The sequence below is a fragment of the Neovison vison genome, chromosome 7 (assembly GCF_020171115.1).
Source record: "Neovison vison isolate M4711 chromosome 7, ASM_NN_V1, whole genome shotgun sequence".
Taxonomy (NCBI): Eukaryota; Metazoa; Chordata; class Mammalia; order Carnivora; family Mustelidae; genus Neogale; species Neogale vison.
The window spans coordinates 50,462,131-50,485,764 of NC_058097.1; the positions used below are offsets into that span (position 1 = coordinate 50,462,131).

The window sequence follows — 23,634 nt, forward strand, 5'->3', positions numbered from 1 at the left end:
TTCACAGTTATCTATAGCTGTTTGCTACAATGGCCGTGGCAGAGACCATATGGCCCAGAAAGTCGAAAATATTTACTATCCGGCCCTTAACAGAAAAAGTTTGTCAACTCCTGCTGGATGGCATTCCATTGTACAAATACAACACTATCTTTTTATTCATCCAACTGTGAATGGGTGTTTGTGTGGTTTCCAGTTTCGGTTTATTACAATAGGGCTGCTAAGAACATTCTAGTCCGGAGGTTGTTAAATGTTTTCTGTAAAGGGCCGGAAAGTAAATATTTTAGACTTTAGGAGCCACATATGCTCTTTATCACTTATTCCTCTAGTTCTTCTTTTTTTTTCCTTTTTACAACTCTAAAAATATAAAGCCATTCTTAGCTCTGGGTCACCCAAAGTCAGGCCATAGACAGCATTTGGCCTGCAGACTGTAGTCTGCCAATCCCTGTCTCTGTATGCAGATTTTGGTGAACATCTGTCCCACACTGTTACTGGGTATGCCATGTCCTCTTTTTATAATAAACATTTCTTGGGGCACCTGGGTGGTTCAGTTGGTTAAGTGTCTGACTCTTGATTTCAGCTCAGGTCATGATCTCAGGGTCATGGGATGGAGCCCCGCATCAGGCTGTGCTCTTTGCGTGGAGTCTGCTTGAGATTCTCCCTCTCTCTCTTCCCTTCTCCCCCTCACCCTGCTCTATTTCTCTCTCTAAAATAAATAAATTCTTAAAATTTTCTCATTTTTTGAAAAAGTTCAAAATTGAAATTTTCAAAATTGAAAATTTTCAAAATTGAAAAATGTCAACAATTTTCTCATAGCCTCTTACCCTGATGAAATGAATTCACAAATAATATAACCTAAAAAAATCAGTTACCTATCTGTACAGGTAATTTCAAAATATCAATTAACACATGATCAATCAATTTTTAAATATCAATTAAAAAATAAAGGAGGAACACCTGGCTGGCTCAGTTAGTACGGCATGGTACCCTCAATTTCGGGATAGTTATTACAAGCCCCACGTTGGGTGTGGAGCCTAGTCAAAAAAATAAACAGAGGTGCCTGGATGGCTCAGTGGTCTCGGGGTCCTGGGATTGAGCCCTGCATCGGGCTCTCTGCTCAGCAAGGAGCCTGCTTCCCTTCCTCTCTCTCTGCCTGCCTCTCTGACTACTTGTGATCTCTGTAAAATAAATAAATAAATAAATAATCTTTATAAATAAATAAAGGAAAAACACAGTGAAAATAACATATAGTAAAATATATGAATTTCAATCTGCCAATGTTGAAGCAATATAATAGGGTATTCACAGATGTTTAGTTTTTTTCTCTCCTCTGGAGGACATGGAAAGTTTGTACTTCCTGTCATGTGACTTGCTTGGCCCAATGAAATGACAGCAGGAATACTCCTGGTTTCTGGGAGGAAGTAAGCCCATCACCTTCTTCCTCTAACTGACAGCAATGCCCCCAAGAGTGACTTCTTGGTTGGCCTGAGTTTAATAGAGGGGACTATGGGAATTTGGAAGTGAAGTCCTCAGCTGCCAGTGAGAGTCATGAGTGTGAGTTAAAAGCAGACCTTTGCTGTTTTATGTCTCTGGAAGTTGGGGCTGGTTTGTTACTACAGCGTACCCCACTTTATTCTGACTGCTACAGGCATGATCACATTAGATCAGTAATCCTCAATGGGGAGCAATCAAGTCACACAGGGGACATTTGGAAGTGTTTGGAGACAATTTTGATTCTTGCTATGGTCTGAATGTTTGTGTCTTCCTAAAATTTGTATGTTGAAATCCTAATCCCCAAAGTGAAGATCTGAGGAGGTGAGAATTTGGGAGGGATGGTGGTGATTAGGTCAAGAGGGTGGAGACTTCACGACTGGGATTACTGTCCCTATAGTGCCCCCATCAAGCCTGTGCTCTGTCTTGGATCTTCAACTCTTTCCCCAATGCTCTCAGGTGCTGTCACACTGATTTCTTTGCTGTTCCTTGAAAATTCCAGGCTTGTTCCCACCTCAGGACCTTTGCACTTCCTGTTCCATCCACCCAAAGGTTCATCTCTGAGAAATCCCCATGACTCACTCCCTTATTTCCTTTCTAACCTCACCAGCACAGTGAGGCCTCCACTGGTCAAACCATGGAAATTAGCAACACCTTACTCACCTCTCATCCTCTGTTCCAGCTTTATTTACTTCTCTTTGATGCATGGGACCATATGATAGCTTATATATTTCGGGTGTTTATTTGACTGGCAGACTGTCTGCCCCTTTACAACATAAGCTGCAGGAGTTCATGTCTGTGTTATAGTCTCAGGGTCTAGAACAGGACCTGGCATGTAGTTGGGGCATGTTTTTTCTCTATGAATGAATGAATGCAACAAATGTTCCTGCTGTGCTCCTACAACAGGGATGGAGGCTGGGTTCTAGAGACCCATGTAGCTCAGATAAGGTTCCTGTCCTGGGAGAGTTCAATGTCTGGTCGTGGGAGGGTTGGAGCCCCATAGGGAAAGAGAAACAGGTAGCACAATGCAGTCTGATAAAGACTGTGAAAGACAAGAGTTCAAAGGTTGGAGGGGCACACAAAGCCTATAAAAATAAATAGTTGTCCCTTTTTCAATTCTTTTTTTTAAAGATTTATTTATTTAAGAGAGAGAGAGAGAGAGCACAGTGGGAGGAGGGGCAGAGGAAGAGAGACTCCTCAGACTTTTCGCTGAGCCTGAAGCCTGACATGGGGCTCAATTCCACAACCCTGAGATCATGACCTGAGCCAAAACCAGGAGTCAACCAACTGCACCACCCAGGAGCCCCTCTTTTTCAGTTCTAATACAGGGGTTGGCAAACGATGGCCTGGGGGCCAGCTGTCTGTTCTATTAAATTGTTGTTTGGAACACAGCTGCATCCATTTGCTGATGCACTGTCTGTGACCGTCTGTGTGATACAATAACAGAGCTCAGTGGTTGCAACAGGGACCAGATGGTCTACAAAGGGAAAGATATTGACTCTCTGGCCCTTCCCATAAAAAATTTCCAGTCTCTGCCCTAATATCAAAAGCTAACATTTTCTGGAGCGCTTGGGTCGTTAGGCATCCAGCTCTTGATTTTGGCTTGGGTCATGATGTTAGGGTCGTGGGATCAAGCCCCAGTGTTGAGCTCCACACGGGGAATGGAGCCTGCTTAAGATTCTCTCCCTCCCTCTGACTGGGCCCCACCCCCTCCCTCTGAAAAAAAATAAAAGGGAAAAAAAACCCCTAACATTTTCTGAATGCTTACTATTTGCTCTATTTTTGAATAGTAACTAGTTGTACAATTCCCTGCATGTTTTGCTGCTTAATCTTTACTGCGACCTCTGACATTATGAACATCCCACTTTATAGACAAGGGAATGGAGCTTCAGAGAGGCAAAGTAATTTCCCCAAGGTCACACGGTGAGGTAGGGAGGGGCAGAGCATGGAATATATGAGGTTTTGTGCCTTGCATTTTTCACATAGTAATGCATCTTGAAGAGGTGCCTGTCTGTATTCATGCTCATCTACCCCATTCTCCTATTTCACAGCCTCCTCCTGGGATTTTTCTGCCATCCCCTTCTGATGAACGTTTAGGTTATTCACTCCTCCACCATGATTAGCAGTGCCACAGTGAACAAATGTCATTGTGCCTAGTTCTCTGAGCTCATGTGTGGGTGTTATTTGAAGGCTGACTTCCTAGAATTGGAACTGCTAGGTCAAAGGGCATGTGCCAGGCTGTGACTTCAGCCCAGAACTGAGTTCACTGGGCAGGTGGGGAAGGAGAGAATGCGGAGGGTATTCAAGGCAGAGGAAACCTGCATGGTCAAGGGTGTAGGGTTGTGAGTCAGGCCATCCCTGAGTGCTTGGGTCTACGGTGAATGTGATGCAAGGGAGAGCATGGCCGGGTGTCTCCATTGCCAGACCAGGCTCTGTCCTGGGGGCAGTAGGGAGCCATGGGAGGGCTATACACAAAGGAGGAGCAGGGTCAGCTCTGGAGCCCTGGAGGGAATAGATTGGAGTGGGGAGACCAAAGCCAGGGAGGAGACTAGGGCCAGGAAGAGAAGGAGAGGAAGGAGGCTGAGTCTTCACCAATCAGAATTTCTTTTGTTTTTTGTTTTAAAGATTTTATTTATTTATCTGAGAGTGAAAGGAAAGCACAAGCAGGGAGAACAGCAGGGAGAGGGAGAAGCAGACTTGCCACTGAGCAGGGAGCCTGACACAGGGCTCGATTTCAGGACCCTGAAATCAGGACCTAAGCCAAAGGCAGACGCTTAACCAACTGAACCACCCAGGTGTCCCATCAATCAGAATCGCTGAGGGGATCCAACGGGTTATCTCTCCTGCTACTTCCAGCTCACACTTATGGGACAAGGACTTTAAAAGCATCATCTCATTTGCCCCTCACAGAAAAAGTACTGTAGAGATACTAACTAATATTAGCCTCAGTTTACAGATGGGAACACTGAGGTTCAGGGAAAGAAATATCACCTCCAAAAAAACCCCGCACTCAATAGCAATTGCTCCCCTGTCCCCCCAGCCCCCAGGCCCTGACCACCAGGGTTTCGGTCCCTATGATTCTGGTTTCTGTCTCTACGGATTTGCCTATTCTGGACATTTCATATGAATGGAATCCTACAACACAAAGTCTTTCAAGTCTGGCTTCTTTCACTTAGCATAACATTTTCACCATTCATTCCTGTTATAGTGTGTGTCACGGCATCATTCCTTTTTGTGGCTGAATAATATTCCACTGCATGAATGGGCCCCATTTTGTTTATCCATTCATCAGTTGGTGGGCATTTGGGCCATTTTCACCTCCCAATGATTGTGAACATGCGTGCACACTCTTTCTCGTGGACATAGGCTTTCAAAGCTTTGGGATACTTACCAAGGAGCAGAATTGTTGGGTCATAGGTCATAGGTCATAACATAAAGCTTTATGTTTTACTTTTTGAGGAAGATCCAGACCATTTTTATAGAGCAGCTGCACTATATTACCCCTACACCAGTGATGCATGAAGGTTCTAGTCTCTGTACATTCCGGCCAACACTTAGGAGCACCTGACTCTTTGATTACAGCCATCCCAGTAGTGAAAGATGGTCTCTTGCTGAAGTTTTGGTTAGGTTTCCCTGACAACTAATGGCATGAAGCCTCTTTCCATGTGCTTCTTGGCCATTTCTAGATCAACTCTAGAGAAATGTCTATTCAAGTTCTTTGCTCATTTCTTCATTGGGTTATTTATTTTTTCAGTTGTTAGAGTCTGTTTTATATACTGGATATAAGTCAAGTCTCTTATCATAATTGTGATTTGCAAGTATGTTCTTCCATCCTGTGGGTGGAATTCATTTTTTTTTTGAAGATTTTATTTATTTATTTGACAGAGAGAGAGGGAGATCACAAGTAGGCAGAGAGGCAGGCAGAGAGAGAGGAAGGGAAGAGGCTCCTGCTGAGCAGAAAGCCCAATCTTGGGCCTAATCCCAGGACCCTGAGATCATGGCCTGAGCTGAAGGCAGAGGCTTTAAGCCACTGAACCACCCAGGTGCCCCTCATTTTTTAAATATAATGTAATTTTAAGTAAGCTCTATGCCCAATGTGGGGCTTGAACTCATGACCCTGAGATCATGTGTTGCATGCTCTACCGACTGAGCCAGGCAGGTGACCCCATCCTTTCACTTTTTTGATGGTGTCATTTGAAACCCCAAAGCTGTAGATTGTGATTAGGTCTTCACTCCCCCATTCTCTTGATCACTTCACTCTGGGGACTAATGTTTACCCACTGGTTCTTAAATGGGGGACCGTGGCAACAGCTTACAGACTTCGGTGGCTGTCACAGTGGGGGTGGAGTGTTATTTGCATCTGGCAGGTGGAGGCCAAGAGATGACAGTGCACAGGATGGCCTCTCCAATGTCAGTAGTGTCTCAGTTGGGAGGGCACAGAGAGGCCAAGGTTCTTGCCCAAGGTCACACAGAAAGTGGGTGGCTCCCTGAACACAGGTCAAAACAAGGCAGGAAGGCAGAAAAAGGGAAAGGAAAAGCAAGCAAAGAAAAAAAGGCACCAAAAGATGGCGATCTAGAGATCAAGAGACCCAGAGAGGGAGAGACAAAAAGAAAAACAGTGAGGCACAGAGCTGGAGGATGGGGAGGACAGCTGGGATTGCAGGAGGGCAGACAGCCTGGGGGCGCCTCACTAGCCCAGTTGTTTGCAGAGAAGCCCCGGGGTTGGGGAGGGTGTTGAATTTCCTGAGGTGTCCTGGCCCCAGAGGCCACCCAGAGCTGACGATTGAGCAGAGGTGGTGTAGCTCCCTCAGGGCGGGTGACTGAAGTGGAGAGAAGCTGGTGGGTAGGTGTGACCTCGCCCCACCCTGTGGGTGTGAGAAATGCCCTGGGAGACAGGTCACGGGCCCCACCTCTGTCTCAGGGTGACACCCAGGCCCAGGCCACTGGGTTTGTGTGTGTGTGTGTGTGTGTGTGTGTGCTCTTTACCCAGCAAACAGCACTGCACATTATTTTTTGAAGCTTTTTTTGCTGCCAAATGCAACACAGAACCAGAAAGCTATAGAACATGTAACATGCAAGCAAGAAACCCAAGGGTCTGTTGACGGATGAACGGATAAGCAAAATGTGGTCTCTCCATCCGGGGGAATAGTAATCCACCTAAAAAGGAAGGACATTCTGCTACCTGCCACAACAGTGAGAACCCTGAGGACATCATGCTGAGTGAAATACGCCAGTCACAGAAACGCAAACACTGCCTGACTCCACTCATACGAGGTACTTAGAGTAGTTAAACTCAGAGACTCAGAAAATAAAATATTGGATGCCAGAGGCTGAGGGGAGCGGGAATGGAGAATTAGGATCTCATGGGTCTGGAGACGGATGGTGGTGATGTACTTAATGGCCACTGTAGTGAAAAATCGTTAACTGTAAAAAATGGTTAAAGTGGGGGGTACCTGGGGGCACGTGGGTGGCTCAGTGGGTTAAGCTTCAGCCTTCAGCTCGGGTCATGATCCCAGGGTTCTGGGATGGAGCCCCACATCGGGCTCTCTGCTCAGCAGGGAGCCTACTTCCCCCCTCTCTCTGCCTGCCTCTCTGCCTACTTGTGATCTCTCTCTCTGACAAATAAATAAATAAAATCTTTTTTTAAAATGGGGGGTACCTGGCTGGCTCAGTCAAAAGAGCATGTGGCACTTGATCTCAGGGTTGTGTGTTTGAGCCCCATGTGGGGTGTCGAGATTACTTAAATAAATAAAATGTAGGAAAAAAATAGGGGCACTCAGGTGGCTCAGTCAGCTAAGCACCTGACTTTTTTTTTAAAGGTTTTTTTTTTTTAATTTATTTATTTGACAGACAGAAATCACAAGTAGGCAGAGAGGCAGGCAGAGAGAGAGGGGGAGGCAGGCTCCCTGCTGAGCAGAGAGCCCCATCCTGGGCTCAGTCCCAGGACCCTGAGATCATGACCTGAGCTGAAGGCAGAGGCTTCAACCCACTGAGCCACCCAGGCGCCCCAGCACCTGACTTTTGATTCCGACTCAGTTCATGATCTCGGGGTGGTGAGATCAAGCCCCGAATAGGGCTCTGCACCGGGCCTGGGGCTTGCTTGATATTCTCTTTCTCCCTCTCCCATTGACCCTCCTGCCCTTCTTGTGCTCCCTCGCTCGCTCTCTCTCAAAATAAATAAATAAAAATCTTTTAAATAAATAAATAAATAAAACCAGTCCCTATGGTCAATTCTGTGTTGTGTGTATTTTACTACAATTTTGTAAAATGGAGATCAGATCATGGCAGGCAATTATCCTTCCTCTAAGAATAAAATATGTAATTGATTTTAGAAGTCACAACTTGTAGCTTAGTTGACAGCTGTAAAATGAAAAACCCTTGTAGTCACCAGCTGGTCACAAAAGGGAACCCTGCGCCCCCTCCTCCTGGCCCCTCCACCCATTTCCTTGTCCGTTTACCTGATCCCGTGGTTGGCTTTGGCCTGTTCTGAGCTTTCCGTCAACGGAATCTCCGATTTCATTTCCTTTGTGTGACTTCTTTGGCATGAAGTCATGTGTAAGAAATGCATCTAACATGGTGTGTGGCTGGTGACCGTTTGTCCCAGCGCCGTGCGGCATGAATGAATCGGAGGAACGTGCCACCGTGTGGATTTTGTTCTGTTTTTATGATCCAAGGATGTGTTGTCATACATGCAAAATACCGCCGATTGCATTAGCAAACGATCAATGTAAAACCATGCCACATTTCTGCAACTGTCAATTAAAACAATTTTCTTCTGGTGGTTGAATGGTCTAAGGTTGGACCGTTTTCACCCATGGGTTAGGGGTCCAGGGCCCCGCCGGGAGGAAGGCAGTGTTTACAGAACATTGGAGACCCAAATGAACACTGTTAGGCAAAGCGGACAGGAAGTATGCGTCCCCGTGTGAAGAGGAGGGCCGGCTTCGGGGAAGGTACAGCGCCAGCGATCTAGCAAGACAGTGAGGTTAAGATAGTTCATAGTTCACGAATGTCTGAAATATTTTAAGAACCACAAAGCTGCAACACGTGATTTTGCCAACCAGTCACTAGAAAACTGAGGAACGGCAATGCCGTTTTACTAATCTACAAAAGCTCTGTGCGTTTATGCAGCAAGTCTCCTGGTGATGGACATCTGGATTGTTCCTGGCTTGGGATCTTTACGAAGGGCGTGGCTGTCGGCGCCCGGTATGAGGACACCTGCGCACACCCTTCTAACAGAGCACACAAGGGCGAGAGGATGGGCACTGGCCAGACCTCCTGGGTCCTGCCAGACCGTTTCCAAAGTAATTGTCCCAATTTATCTTCCCACACCAGCACATGAGGACAAACGGCTGCTTCTGTAACCACGCGATGTGGACTGGAGAGGGGGCTGGGCCTGGGCGGTGGACTGCGAGACAGCACCCCCAATGCATCCCCCCAAACCAACACGGATCCCCAACCCACCCACCAAACCCGCCCCTCCCCCACTGCACCCCAAATCTCCCCCACCCACCTACCACTCCCCCCACCCCTCCCCACCTCACCAACACTGTTCCCCAACTCCCTCCCCCGCAACCCCAACCCAACCCTACCCAACCCAGGAGCTGCCTCCTCTAATTCCGCCTGCTCTTCTGGGCTCAACGCCAAATCCCTCCAACAGTTTCCCTGGCATCCTTTCAGCCTCCCACCAACACCACACCAGGCCATTAGCATGGCCCCCCAGGACTGTAGTATCCTATTCCGGGCTGCCTGGCCCCACTCCTGCTTCTGTCCCTACCCACACAGCCCAGCAGGAGCAGCTCGACCTTGCTAAGCCTCAGTTCCCGCATCTGTCAAATAAGGATTTTTTTTTTAAAGCTCTGTGCGGCTTAAAGGTGCTCAAGATTGCCTTTGTTTAGATGATACACTACATTATGTCAATTACTCTAGGAGGTTCATGGAGCACAGTGAACCCTCCGAAAATTTTGGAGCCACAGGTGCAACTTTTTACAGCAGCAATGTGTGCACAAAGCATACCCTGTTTTCTTTTACTGTAGTGTAGTTGTCAAGAGCATGGCCCCGGGATTCGGACTGCCTAGGTTCAAATCCCAGCTCTCGCAACTCACCAGCTGTGCCACCTTAGAATAATTACTTAACCTCTCTGGTCCTCAGTTTTCCCATTTATCAATGCAGGTCAAAACCGTACCTGTCTCACTGACTTGTTGTGAGACTGAATGAGCTGAAGCATGTAAAATATAGTTAGGATAATGTGTGGCATGTAATAAGTGCTCCATAAATGTTAGGTGTTGTTTTATTACCTCACGGGGTTTTCAGAAGAATTACTTAGATTAAACATGAGTAACTAGAATAATGTATGGGACTTGTATGTCCTCAAGGGGGACCAGATTTTGGTGTCAATTAGCAATCTCTACCACATTTCCTATAATGCTCCTGAGCCTATCCAACAGGTACAGCTTTTCCATAGCCAAAGACATACTCCACCATTCCCCCTGGCTGCCTGGGTCCTCCTTCCTTCAAAGGGTGGAGTTAATCGCCCTTTCCTGCGATGTGAGCCAGACTCCATGTCTTGCTTCCAATCGATAGAACGTGGTAGAAGTAATGGCGTGCGGCTTTGGAGGCTAGGTCACAAAAGACATGGCCCCTTTGTCTGGCTTTCTCTTGAAATGTTAACTCTGGAAGAAACCAGCTGGTATACCTTGTGGACCTTTGAGAAGCCTGTAAAAACAGGGATTTGAGGCTTTCTGCCAAGGGCCAGTACCAGCTTGTGAGGGGGCCACAGTGGAGGAAGTTTCTCCTGCCCCAGTCTTGCCTTCGGATAACTACAGCCCAGGCTGATATCATGAGACTCTGAGCCAGCATGGTGTACAAGCTCAGCCACTTCCTAATTCCTGACCCACAGTAACTGTGAGATAACAAACGCTTATCATTATTTGTAGGCACTGTGTTTGGATTTTTTTGTTGTTGTTACAGTGATAGGGGACTATTACACTGCCCACCATAGTGGTGTAATAGAACTTCTCTGAGCCAGTCCCAGACTTGAGGTACAAGTTGTCTCAGCTCTCAGATCCCTATGCTTAAACTGGGCTTCGATCTAGTCATTCAAGCTGCTCACAAATATTTCAACTCTCAGTCCTTCTGCGTACATAAGGCGTCGCTCTTCCTCATGCTCATGAAGTGTGGTATGGCCAGGAGACTCAATTTGGCCAAGGAGCAGGTGTCATCTGTGGGTGGAAACTTTTAAGAATGAATGTGGGTTTTCTTCTTTTTTCCCCTCTCTGCCAGAGTCTTGACCAGCCAGCCATAATGACATGAGTAAAAAATAAGTTTGCTGTTTTAAGCCACTGAGATTTTGAGACTGCCTGTTACAGCAGCATAATCTAGCCCACCCTAACTAATACAGGCATCTTTCATGTCCTTTCACCCCTGCCACACTCAGAAGCCCCCATGTTCACCTCCAGATCTATTGTTTCCCCTTGTCCTTGAATCTCTTTCCCCTCCCCAGCTCCAAAGTCCCCCCTCCCTTCCTTTTTTTAACTTTTTAAACTTTTACGTATGTATTTATCTATTTACTTATTTTGGGGGAGAGGGACAGAAGGAAAAAGCAGACTCTGAACTGAACTTGAAGCTCAAAGCAGGACTCAATCTCACAACCCTGAGATCACGACCTGAGCTGAAACCAAGAATTGGAGGCTTAACAAACTGCACCACCCAGGCACCCCTCCGTTCCATTTTTAATAACCTCAGGTGCAAAGATTAAGTAAATCATAATCTTCATTTCAAAAAGCTTATAAAAATAGCCAGCACTTAGATAGTGTTTGGTATGTACTACTCTAAACACTATCTGTCTTATTTAATCCTTGGGATAACTCCATAATGTAGGGACACTTGTCATTTCATTTTATGGATGAGGCAGCTATGGCAACGTGAGTTACCTAATTTGCCTGAGGCCACCCAGTGATTAAGTGAAAGAGCTTAATTATTAATTAATTCAAGCACAGGCAGTCTGACCCCAGCAGTATACTTAACCACCTGGTTCACACAAAGCAGGTGTTAGTTTGATTTATTTCCTATTTAGTCACTCCACATTGCTTCCTTGCTAGAGCCGCCACTGTCGTGTTTATTGTATCCTTTTGTTCGTAGGTGTTCTTATGCATTGTGTATTTTTGGTTGGGATGGATGGATCTTAAAGTTATAACAGCAGCACTGGGTGGGAGGTCTGGCTCTGTTTCTTACTATTGTCACTCCAACCCAGCCTTCTTGGTGTAGGCATGTCTGTTGCTTCTGGTGGCTGCAGAATCCTCTGCCCTGGACACTCTGGGGCACCTCCTCCTCTCTGGTGAGGGACACCAGGTTGCCTTTGACACACCTGCCATGAACAACATTGTGATGAACACTTTGCCCCCTAGTGGGTGAGTGTGAGAATTTCTTCAGCCTCCGCCTCAAAAAAAAGTGTAATTGCCAGACTCTGAAATCTGGAGATGTTTGATTTAACTAAGTTTTACCAAATTGCACTTGAATGTGGGGGCATTACCAGAGAAACAAAACTGGTTCTGCTTCCTGATTCTTCCTGCCTTGCACCTGGACCCGAGGATTTGGTGCTTAGAAGCTGGGGAATTTACAGTTTTTGTTCTCCTACCTTTGTTTTCCATCCCCTTCTGAAAACTTCTTTGGGCAAATAGTCCCTTGACTCACTGGCTGCATGGGGCATAGTAATGGAGGAAGAGGAAAGACCAACAGATTCATAGCTCAGTTCTTATCTCAAATGGCTCCATGGCATTAGCTAGGATTATAGGTGGCTAATTCTGGGTGGGCGAGGGCCACAGGAAGTCAAGGGTGAGACTCAGGTGGGAGTGAAGGTAGAATTTCATCCGGATGTGAGCGTCCCCTGTGGTCAATTTGCTCATTACACTTTACGTGATTCCCCGCATCAACCCCCAGCTAATTTAATCACATCTAATCAATTCAAATAGTATGAATTGGGCATCACCTCTGTGCTAGAGCAGCGACGTCCAATTGAAATATAATGTGAGTCCCACATGTAATTTCAAAATTTCTGCTAGCCATGTTAAGAAAGTAAAAAGAAGGGGCGCCTGGGTCACTCAGTTGGTTGAGCTCAGGTCATGAACCCAGGGTCCTGGGATCCAGCCCACGGTGGGGCTCCCTGCTTAACGGGAGTCTGCTTCTCCCTCCCAGGTTGAATGAATGAATGAATGAAAGTACAAGGGGTACAAGGCAGAGACCTGTGTTTTTCTAGACTCTCTCCCTAGCTTCTAGAACCATGCTTGACGCCGTAGTAGGTACTCAGCAAACACGTGCCTTTGCGCAGTGTTCCCCCTTCCCCCACCGCCTCCCTAACCCACCCTTACCTGGGGGGTGGGGCTGGGCAGCTTTCCTCTGTGAGGTCACAAAGACCCTGCCATGCCTCTGGCCTCGGCCCTCCTGCTGCTGTTGGGCCTGAGCGCCCACGGAGGCTGGGGCTGCCTGCAGTGTGACCGCTCAGTGCAGGAGGCCCTGAGACAGCTGCACTCCGCCCTCATCCCCAAGCGCTTCCATTTCCAGCAGCTGCTGGAGCGTGCCCAGGCCGTGCTCCTGGGCATGGAGGGGCCTTTCTTCCGGGACTACGCTCTGAACGCGTTTGTGGGGAAAGTGGGTGCGTGCTGGAGAGGGCAGGGTTCCTGGCACTGCGGGAGGTTGGTGGGGAGGAGGGGAAACCCGTGGGGTAGCCCGAGGCTGGGGTGGGAGACAAAAGCTTTGGGTCTGCCTTTCCAAGAGGGGAGGGTGGAACCATTTCTGGATGAAGATGGGGGTGTCCCCTGGCTCTCTGAGGGACCCACTGGAATTTCCTCCCGTCTTGCCCCCAGGGATAGATCACCTGGATCATGTGACGGCCTTTATCAAGAACCAGACAAGCCACTTAATGGTTAATTCTCTAAGAGGTAGGAGCTAAGAGGGAAAACCTTTTCCCAAACCCCTTCTCCGTCCTCCCTTTCCAGGAGTCCACCACACGTTCCCTTGATATTAAAAACAAAACAAGCAAAACAAAACACACGAGTATAGCCTTTAGTATGTGTCAGGGTGCTAAGTGTTTTACTCAAAAAAGTCGAGGGACAGTTCATCACTGTGGGCGCTACTCTGATCTGCCCTTTACAGAGCGGGAGACTGAGGTTCAGAGAAGTTAGGTAACCTGTCCGAAGTACACAGCACAGACCCCAGCGCAGACCGCTGGGGTGTCTCTTCTGGTTTTGCATTCAGTGACCTTATAACATTCCCCAGTAGAGAGCAGTAGAGGGCCCCATGGATGTTTGACTTTTTTTTTTTTTTTTAAGATTTTATTTATTTATTTGACAGACAGAAATTACAAATAGGCAGAGGGGCAGACAGAGAGAGAGAAGGTGAAGCAGGCTCCCCGATGAGAAGAGAGCCCGATGCGGGGCTTGAACCCAGGACCCCGGGATCATGACCAGAGCTGAAGGCAGAGGCTTTAAACCACTGAGCCACCCAGGTGCCCTGATGTTTGATATTTTGTGCCTCAGTTTATTCATCTATAAAACAGGAATAATAGCACTTACCTCATGGTCACTGAGAAGGGTAAATGAGTTTGTGCATGTGCATTTAGAACAAAGCCAGGCAAACAGTAAGTGCCCAATAAATGATAGCTATTAAGATCATTATGCTACATCTAGCCTCCCTGCCTAGAACAGAGGTTGGCAAAATACAGCTGGGGGCCAAAGCCTTTTGCCAGTCCCCTGTTTTATAAATAAAGTTTAATTAGAACAATAATAATTTACATATTGTCTTCCACCACTTTTGCTCTCCAAGGCAGAACTGAATAGTTGTGACACTGACCATTTAGACCTCAAATCTGAACATATTTACTATCTGAACCTTAACACACAAGGTTTAGAGCAGCAGGTCTCAACGAAGGCTGCACATTCGAATCCCCTAGAGAGCTTTTAAGACATTCCAGAAGCCCGGGAAGTGGCCAAGAAAATTAGAATATCAGGTGTGGGGCCTGAGTATCAGTAATTTTAAAGCTGTAATTGAAAGCAGTAGCTAAACCTCTCACTTTTTTAAAAAGGTGATTTTTGTATTTGAGAAAATTCCAGTAGTTATAAAAGTTGCAAGAATAGTACCATGAACACCTATACACCATTTGTTCACCTTAACACATTGCCTCGTTCGTTCCGTGTGTGTAGCTTTTAAGAGTTAGTGACACTTCAACATTAATGGAGGATCTCCTGAGAACAAGGAAAGGTATTTTCTGGCACTATGAGTAGACCTAGGAAATTTAATGCCAGCTCCATACTATCCGATATCCAGTCCTCAAATTTCTCCAATGGTCACAGTCGTGGCTTTCATCACTACCTTTCTTCCAATCCTTGATCTGCTCTGGGATCATGCACTGCATTCGTTTCTCTTTATGACACTGACATTTTTTAAGACCCCTGGCCAGCCATTTTACCAACTATTATTGTATCATTTGGGGCTCGGTCATGTTGGTGCGGAGAACTCAAGTGGCTGACATAGCTGCTTGGTCTCCAGCCTCTCTGGAGGTCAAGCTGCTACCATGTGACACTCTTTTTGGTAGGCTCCATGCCCAATGTGGGGCTTGAACTCACGACCCTGGGAGTGGGTCACATGCTGTACTAATGAGCCAGCCAGGCATCCCCAGAAAGACATCCTTCCCAGGCAGGATATTCCAGGGACTTAGAGGAACCAGACCTTTTTTTTGGAATGTGCAGGGTTTGGACAAACCAGACCTGCTGAGTTAATGCTTTACTGCATAACATAAATGAGAACAAATACTATGGAAAAAATACCCCAGGGGCCAGGGGATGGGGGTACTAGCAGTAGGGTGGGGGCCGCAGTATGAAGTCAAGCAGCCAAAGGGATGTCACCGACAAGTCGGCATGTGAGCAGACCTGAAGGATAGGGGGAAGCCTCAGGAAGCAGCTGGGGTAGAAGACTGCAGGCAGAAAGAACAGCTAGAACACATTTCTGAGATGGGCCTATGTTTGGCATATTCACAGAACCTCAAGGAAGCCAGGGAGGCTGAAGTGCAGAGAGGGAGAGATGTGGAAGATGAGGTCCTAGAGGTAAGGGGGCAGGGATGGGCAAGTGGGCTAGAGCCTTCCAGGCCATGGTGAGGACTTTTGGCTTCTACTCTGGGTCACATGGGAGGCCTCTGAGCAGAAGAAGGGGGATACAGGTGAGCTTACTGTGGTTCTAAGAGCATACCTCTGGTTGAGGAGAAGAGATTTGAGCAGGACATGGGGGAGCCTGGCAGACCAGCAAGAAGCTGCTGTGGTGGCCCAGGCAAGACATGATCGTGGCTAGAACAGGATGGTAGCTGGGGAAGGGTTGAGAGGGAGATCATATTCCTGGATCTGTCTTGGATATATATTTTTAAAGATTTTATTTATTTATCTGAGTGAGAGCATGAGAGGTGGAGAGGGGCAAAGGGAGAAGGAGAAGCAGACCCCCAGCTGAGTAGGGAGCCCAATGCGGGGCTCGATCCCAGGACCCTGGGATCACAACCCTTAACCGACTAAGCCACCCAGGCGCCCTATCTTGGATATTGAACAGACAGGTTTTGTTCATATAACATGCATGTTGACAGACTGCACGCAGGGTGTGAGGAAAAAGGAGGCAAAGCACCAAGGACTGGGCTGAACAATTAGAATCAGACACCTCCCATCTCCTAAGGTGGAGAAGACTCGAGGGTTGGGAGTAGGCTTGGAGGAATGTGTCAAGGTTCCATTTTGGACTTACTGATTATAAGATAACCTTCAGACCGGAGCAGAGTTCCTAAGTGGGTATTTGACTCCATGCATCTGGACTTCAGGGAGTGAGTGCTCAGGCAGTGAGCGGTCTAGGCTAGGGACATCGATGTGGGAGAAACTGGTGTACACAGAACAGTGCTGTCCGGTGGAGATATGATGTGAGGCACAAGTAGGAGTCACACGTAATTTTAAATTCTCTAGTAGCTGCGTGTTTAAAAAGGTAACAGAAACAGATGAAATTAATTTTAATATATTTTATTTAGCCCAATACCTAAATGACGATTGCAACATCAAGCAACATAAAAATTATTGAGGTTTTTTTTTCAGTTATTTTATTCAAACCATGTCTTCAAACTCCAACACGCATTTTATACTAACAGCAGACTTCGATTCAGACTAGCGCATTTCGAGTACTCAATAGCCACGCGGGCTAGTGCCTGCCATATTGGACAGTGCAGATCTAGGTAATATACAAAACCATGAAGCTGGATGAAATCAGCTGGATGAAGGAGTGAGTGTAGACAGGAGAGGAGAACAAGACAGAGGAAAGGAAGGGAGAGGTAACCAAGTCTGTTCTACTACTTACCAGATCAGAAAACTGAGGCTAGAGGAAGGTGGATTGTCCTGGCTCCAACAGTGGATCAGAAGCAAGACATAAGACCGCCCAGGCCACAACTTAAGTAATACCTGGTCTTGTTATTCTTGGTGAATGAAAAGGGGTTTCCTCATCTCTTTGAAGCTGCAGATGGGGTGGGCTTGCTGGACACCTCCCACCCCACAAAGATATCTGTATCTCTCTCTCTCTCTTTCTCCTCAGATGGGCCTCTGCTAGAGGAGCTGGTGGCTCTCAGGGAGAGAGTGATCAAGGAACTCAAGAAAGGTTTAAAATCGTATGAACAGAAAGGTGCAGCATCTCTCTCCACCAAGCCCCTCCTCCCCTATTTTCACACAATTCCCTTCTCCCACTTTGTCTCCCAGACTCCTTGCTCACCTCCCCTGTGACTCAATCTTCTCTGCCTCTCCCCAATATTCCTTGCTCTCATTTCCAGATACACTTCTCCCTCCCCTGGTCCCTTCCCATTAAATTCTCAAATTGCTTTCCCGACTTAACTCACTTCAGCTCTTTTCTCTTGCAGCCTGCCATCGCAAAATTTGCCGTGAGTCCTGGATTTATTTTCTGTCCCTCCCTTCTCTACCCTTCCACACCTCTTTACCCTATCTCCCCCCAAATCAAGCTCCACCATCATCTACTCCATCTGGTGGCTCCCCCTCCCCAAAACTATAATATCTAGGGATATCTGATTTTTGAGGGCTCATGGAAGTGGTTGCAACCTGCAAAAAAGCATTTTGGGGGATGTCAGGATGGACAGACCAGGTCATAGAGCAAATAAACACCACATCTCAGTGGTTTAACAAAAGAAAGATTTCTCTCTTACTCAAATTCCTTTGAGAGTTGAATTTTTCTTCCAAGTGGTAGCCCGGGGATATAGCCTGGACCTGTGCTGTGGCTTCTAAGCTAACTTTAGAAGGAAGAGAGAAGGGACACCTGGGTGGCTCAGTGGATTAAAGCCTCTGCCTTGGGCTCAGGTCATGATCTCAGGGTCCTGGGATTAAGCCCCACATCGGGTTCCCTGCTCCGTGGGGAGCCTGCTTCCCCCCCCCCCTCTGCCCACCTCTCTGCCTACTTGTGATCTCTCTCTCTGTCAAATAAATAAATAAAATCTTTAAAAAAAAAAAAAAGGAAGAGAGAGAGAATAGGAAAAACTCCGACAGGAACTTGTTTTTCATGGCCTAGAACTGGCTGCATCTGTCTGCCCAATTTCCATTGGCCAGAACTCTGGTCACATGGTTGCAACCTACTGCAAAGGAGCCTGGGAAATGGAGAGAGAGAGAGAAAGAGAGAAGAGAGAGTCAGGAAGAGGAGGAGACAGATTCATGAGCATCTACCCATTATCTGTCACAGGGGCCTGCAAAACAGGAATGTAGAAATGCAAGCATTCTGTTTGTGGACGTTTAATCTACAGATGCCTACAAAGTAAATGATCTGTAGACACTCAATTGACAAATGTAACATTTGTTCAACTAATTAGATGTCTACAAGCAAATGCTGGACAACAGGACAACTGCAACTCAATTCAACTCTTCAATGATTCTATAAAAATTTTTTCTTTAATTTTTAAGATCTTAATCTTAAGTCATCTCTATACCCAACTTGGGGCTTAAACTTACAACCCCAAGATCAAAAGTCACATGCTCCACTGACTGAGCCAAGCAGGTGCCCCTAAAAATTATTTTTAATGTGAATCAGGGCACTTTTACCATCTTCCTGTGCTGTACAGGGGACCTCCAAATTCAGGAGGGCCAAAGACTCCCATCTCTTTCCCCCTGCCTTCCTGCCCCTTGCCAGTCCTCTGATATCTGCCTTTATCACACTTCTCCCTTCCCTCCTTCCCAGGCTTGCTAAGAGAAGAAGTCTTAGACTGTTTACATTGCCAGAAGATCAGTCCCAGGTGCATTAAAAAAAAGTACTGTTTTGGTAAGTTCCTGCAGGTGAGGGAAGACAGGGGTGCATGAGAGATGAAGACAGCCATGACCCAGCAGATACGGGTTTTGAGATCTCCCACATATGACCTTGAATCCTGCACTTACCACTTGCTTACAGTGTGACCCAGATGTTGCTTCCACGTTCTGAAATTCACTTTCCGCCTACTGTTAACTGGGAAGATTCTGATGTAACTTTAAAATGCCTCTAATACCAGAACGGCAGGTGCTAGGAAAACATTTTCTTTTTTCACCAGTGCCACACCTGGGGAGTACAGAAGAATCTGCTGAATTTGTTCACTTACTCATTCATTCATTCAGAGATATTTTAAAAAGACTTTTAAATTTTTAAATGATCGCTACCCCCAGCATGGGGCTCAAACCTACAACCCTGAGATCAAGAGTTGCATGCTGCACTGACTAAGCCAGCCAGGTGCCCCCAGAGATTTTTTAAATGTAAATCCTTATAGCAGTGAGAATAGTACAGTGAACCCCCATATATCCATCAAGATTGAAAAATCATGTTGTTCCCTCTCTGTCACACTATTCCTATCACTCCTTTATTTCAGAAAACTCTTCAAGTTCACCACCTCAAAGGCTCCCTGATCACACTCGCTAAAGTAGCACTTTCTATCAAATTATGTTGACAGTGGACATGCCTCCACCTTTGGTTTACTTATTTATTGCCATGGCATTTTTTTTAAAGTTATCTCTATACACAAACTCACCACTGCAAGATCAAGAGTCACGTTCTCTGCCAACTGAGGCAGTCAGGCACTCCATTCACACGTTGCTTTTTTTTTAAAGATTTTATTTATTTAATTAGGGATGCCTGGGTGGCTCAGTGTTTAAACCTCTGCCTTTGGCTCAGGTCATGATCTCAGGGTCCTGGGATCGAACCCCACATTGAGCCCAGCATCGGGGCTTCCCCCTCTCCCTCTGCTTGCCTCTCTGCCTACTTGTGATCTCTCTCTCTGCCAAATAAATACATGAAATCTAAAAAAAAAAAAGAGTTTAAAAAGATTTTATTAATTTATTTGACAAGAGATCACAAGTAGGCAGAGAGGCAGGCAGAGTTGGGGGGGGGGGAGCAGGCTGCCCACTGAGCAGAGAGCCCAGTATGGTGCTCAATCCCAGGACCCTGGGACCACAACCAGAGCGAAAGGCAGAGGCTTTAACCCACTGAGCCACCCAGGCACCCCTGCCATGGTATTTTAAAAGAAATCAAGCGTTGTGAGATTTCACCCGTACATAGTGTGTGCCTCTAAAAATAAGGACATTTCCTATGTAACCACACTGCCATTCTCACACCCAAAAAACCTAGCAACAATTCTTCAATATCAAGTAATTCTAAGTCCTTTTGCAACTTCCCTAATTGTCCGTGGAATATCTTTCGCAGCTGATTTATTCAAACCAGGACCCAATTATAGGACTTCTCATATAATTCAACTGTAGGGTTTTTCATCTAGAAGAGTCTCTCATTAGTTCCTTCCTCCCCCTCCATGACACTGACTAGCTGCAAAGAAGGAATTTGTCCATTGGCTCCTTTAGGACGGTGGTTAACTACAACAGATATTTTGAGGACCCCATTATGCTCCCAAACTGAGGATCAGCAGAATGGAAGACAAATGTCTCATATTGCCTGCATTTTAATGGGGTGAAGGGTTAACTAGGGTTTCTCTTAGCGCTGCTGACAGCTGCGGCTGGACAGTCTTTGTTATAATGGCTGTCCTGTGTATTGCAGGATGGTTCAGTAGCACCCCTAGCCTCTACCCCACTAAATGCCAGTACTACTCCCCTCGCCAAAGTCAGGACAATAATTTCTAGTCTCCAGACCTTTCCAAATATCCCGTGGGAGAAATAATTGTCTCCAGCTGAGAACCGCTGTCAGACAATTACATGAAGGAATAAATGGACTGATTCTAGATAGCAACTGTGTTCTAATGAAAACAAAACGGGAAAGTTTAATAGAAAGTGCCTAGAAGAAAGGGAGGGACGGTGCTACTTTAGAGAGTGCAGGCAGCGGGACATCTCTAAAGAAATGGTGTTTGGGATCTAGAGGGAGTGAGCAAGTAAGGAACAGTGTGAATGACAGAGGGAACAGCTAGTGCAAGGATCCAACATGGTTGAGCAACAAGAGGGAGGCTAGTGTGGCCAGAGCCAAATGAATGAAGAAGGGCATAGTTGCTAGCAATTCACATGGTGACCAGATTGTGCAAAGCCTGGTGGGCCATGATGAGGATTTAGGCCTTTATTTTGAGTGAGAGGCCAGCTTAGGGGAGGCTCTGCCGGAAGAGGTACTGGAGAGGGCTTAGGTGTTGACAGGCGCCCTCTGGCTGCCAGGTGGGGGACTGTAGGGCAAGGAGAACCCCGAGAGAGAGCTGATAGGGGGCTGGACCAGGTCGGTAGCCCAGAGATAGATCCAGGAGGTGGGTCAGACTCTGGATAAATTCTGAAGGTGGAGCCAAGAGGCTCTGCTGACAGAATGAAAGAGTCGGGGGGAGGGGACGACTTGAAGATGCCGAATGGAACTCTCAAGGATCTTCAGGGACCCCAGCTAAGATGCAGGTTTACTTTCATCTTGTCTTGAGACTGTCAGAATATTGCATCTGGTGTTCACTGGCAGTCGAAGGATCCACGTCCACCCCCACCACTCCCCCTAGCCACTGAGTCGTATTTAGCGCTGAGCTCTTCACTGTCACTGGGATGTGCTGTGTAGACTGCCAGTGCTGCGATGGCAGAGTTGTTTGCCAGTGGGGCTCGTAGAAGTATGCAGCGCACCTAAAACAGTGCCTGGGACACAGAGTTTGAGGAATGGAGGAATGCACTCAGACTCCAGGAGAGAGGGCAGCAGACAGGTAGGGAGGAGGGAGAGAGAGGCTGAGGTTGCTGGGTGAGCAGGTGGGAGTGGGTGCAAAGCCAAGGAGGGGAGGTGACTTGGAAATCAGATTTGTCTCCCCCACCCCACCAGTTGATGCACAGCCCCGTGTGGCTCTGCAGTACCAGAAGGAGGAGGAGAGCCTGCAGGATAGAGGTGCCATCATTTCCATTTTTCTCGCTCTTCTTTCCTTTGGGGTCATCGTGGCTGCGTGAGTCATCTCTGCCCTCTCCTGAGGCTTCCAAATGCCCCACTGGGCCCAACAAAAATGCCCCTGCCCTGTATTGGTCCCTGTGTCATTTGGGAATCTCCTCCTCACTCACTTTGTCTGTGCCTCTCCTCTTTTCTCTCCATCTCTTCTCCTACCCACCTTCATCTCTATCTCTCTGTCCATCTCTCCTTCTCTCACACCTCCTCTTCCTCTCACCCCTGGACCACCTTTTATCTTTCCTGGGTCCTCAGCACTTTTGCCTCTCTGGATCTCTTCCTCCATAAAATGTAAATATAATTATAAATACAAATATAAATATAAATACAAATATATATATAATTTTATTTCATGCATGTGCCATGGTATGAAGACAGATGTCATCAGAGCTGAATTCATTATTATATATTCTTCTTCACCATCATCGTTATATTAATTTATTCTGTTCTGCTTTCCAAAGTGGTTAAAATGAAAATATTTCCATGGGTCCCAAGCACTGAACCCAGGGTGCGAGGGGGGAAGTGGACCTCACCCTCCTCTTTGCCCTTCTGAGGGACTCTCCCACCTCTGCCTACATGTCACCCCACCAGCTTCTCTCCTCTCCTCTCCTCTCTTGCCCCTTTTCTGTCATCTCTGCTTCCTCCACCTGCCCCTCAACCTCCCTTCCCACTGCCTAGTGGTGAGTCAAATCAGCACTCAGCACAATGAATGTCTGCTCCCACTGTGAGCTTGTTCGGTCTGTGTCCCCTTCTTTCTCCCTCTCTCTGCCTCTCCCACTGGGCTTTCTCCTCCCCTCCCTGTCCCCATCTCAATCCTGCTGTCCCCCCTACCCACCACCTCCCAGGTTGAATCCCTCCCACCTCCCCTCTCTTTCTCCAGTACCTTCCCCATTGCTCTTTCCCACTCCCCCATGTTCAAACCCCTTCCCCACCACCCCAGTCTTTACTAGGTCTTCATTTCTGTCTTGAATCTTGTTTTTCTCTCCCTAAGCCTCTTGCCCAAGGTCTGTCTCACTCCTTGGTCTCTTTGGCATCCTTGGCATTTCTTGGCTCATGGCTTCCCTCCAATCTCTGCCCACCCACCTTCCATCTTCAGATGGATTTTTCCTCTGCGACACCTTCTCCTATGAGGACACCCGGCTTTGAATGTAGGGTCCATCCTAAATCCCAAATGATCTTAATTACATCCACCAAGACCCAATTTCCAAACAAGGTCACATTTGCAGGTCCTGGGGATTAGGACTTGGATAACGCCGGCGGGGGCGGGGTGGGGTGGGGTGGGGAGATGGACGCAGTTCAATTCAGCACATTTGCTTCTCTCTCTTCCTCATTTCCTTCTCTTTCTTTCTCTTCTCCATGAGTCTCTTGCCCTATGTCTATGTCTTTCAGAGTCTCCTTCAGACTTACCCACTCTTTCTGTTTTCACATTTTACCCTCACTTCCAGTCCCAGATTTTCTCTCCTCCTCATTCATGTACCAACACTGAATGGCTGGGAACCCTGGAAATCTGCCCAGATACCCATGATGTCACAGGCTGGAACAAATAAGGCTGATGATTGGAGGGTGACATGGAGGGACCCGGAGGGACCTGAAGTTCTCTTTGTAACCTCCAGGCTTTTTCTCTCTGACCAGGGCTATTACGTACAGGCAAAACCGAAAACTTCTGCTGCAGTAGGGCGGTGGTTTGGGGTTCTGTAAGGGGAAAGGAAAAGAAGTTTAATAAAGTCTATGACAAATTCC

General features: G+C 47.0%; 1 protein-coding gene across 1 annotated transcript; it reads left to right on the forward strand.

The window, feature by feature from the left end:
* Window positions 1-12,868: 12,868 nt before the first annotated feature.
* Window positions 12,869-23,569, forward strand: IZUMO2 (IZUMO family member 2). Its single transcript, XM_044256815.1, has 7 exons — window positions 12,869-13,135; window positions 13,347-13,421; window positions 17,086-17,172; window positions 17,405-17,425; window positions 18,724-18,804; window positions 21,781-21,898; window positions 23,527-23,569. The coding sequence occupies exons 1-7, from the start codon at window positions 12,904-12,906 to the stop codon at window positions 23,567-23,569; spliced, it is 657 nt and encodes a 218-aa protein (XP_044112750.1). The 5' UTR covers window positions 12,869-12,903.
* The last annotated feature ends 65 nt before the right edge of the window (window positions 23,570-23,634 follow it).

Coding starts and splice junctions, on each gene's coding strand:
- IZUMO2 (XM_044256815.1), top strand. CDS start 12,904: ATGCCTCTGGCCTCGGCCCTCCTGCTGCTGTTGGGCCTGAGCGCCCAC. Junction 13,136..13,346: donor CGCGTTTGTGGGGAAAGTGG/GTGCGTGCTGGA, acceptor TCTTGCCCCCAG/GGATAGATCACCTGGATCAT. Junction 17,426..18,723: donor CTGCCATCGCAAAATTTGCC/GTGAGTCCTGGA, acceptor CCTCCTTCCCAG/GCTTGCTAAGAGAAGAAGTC.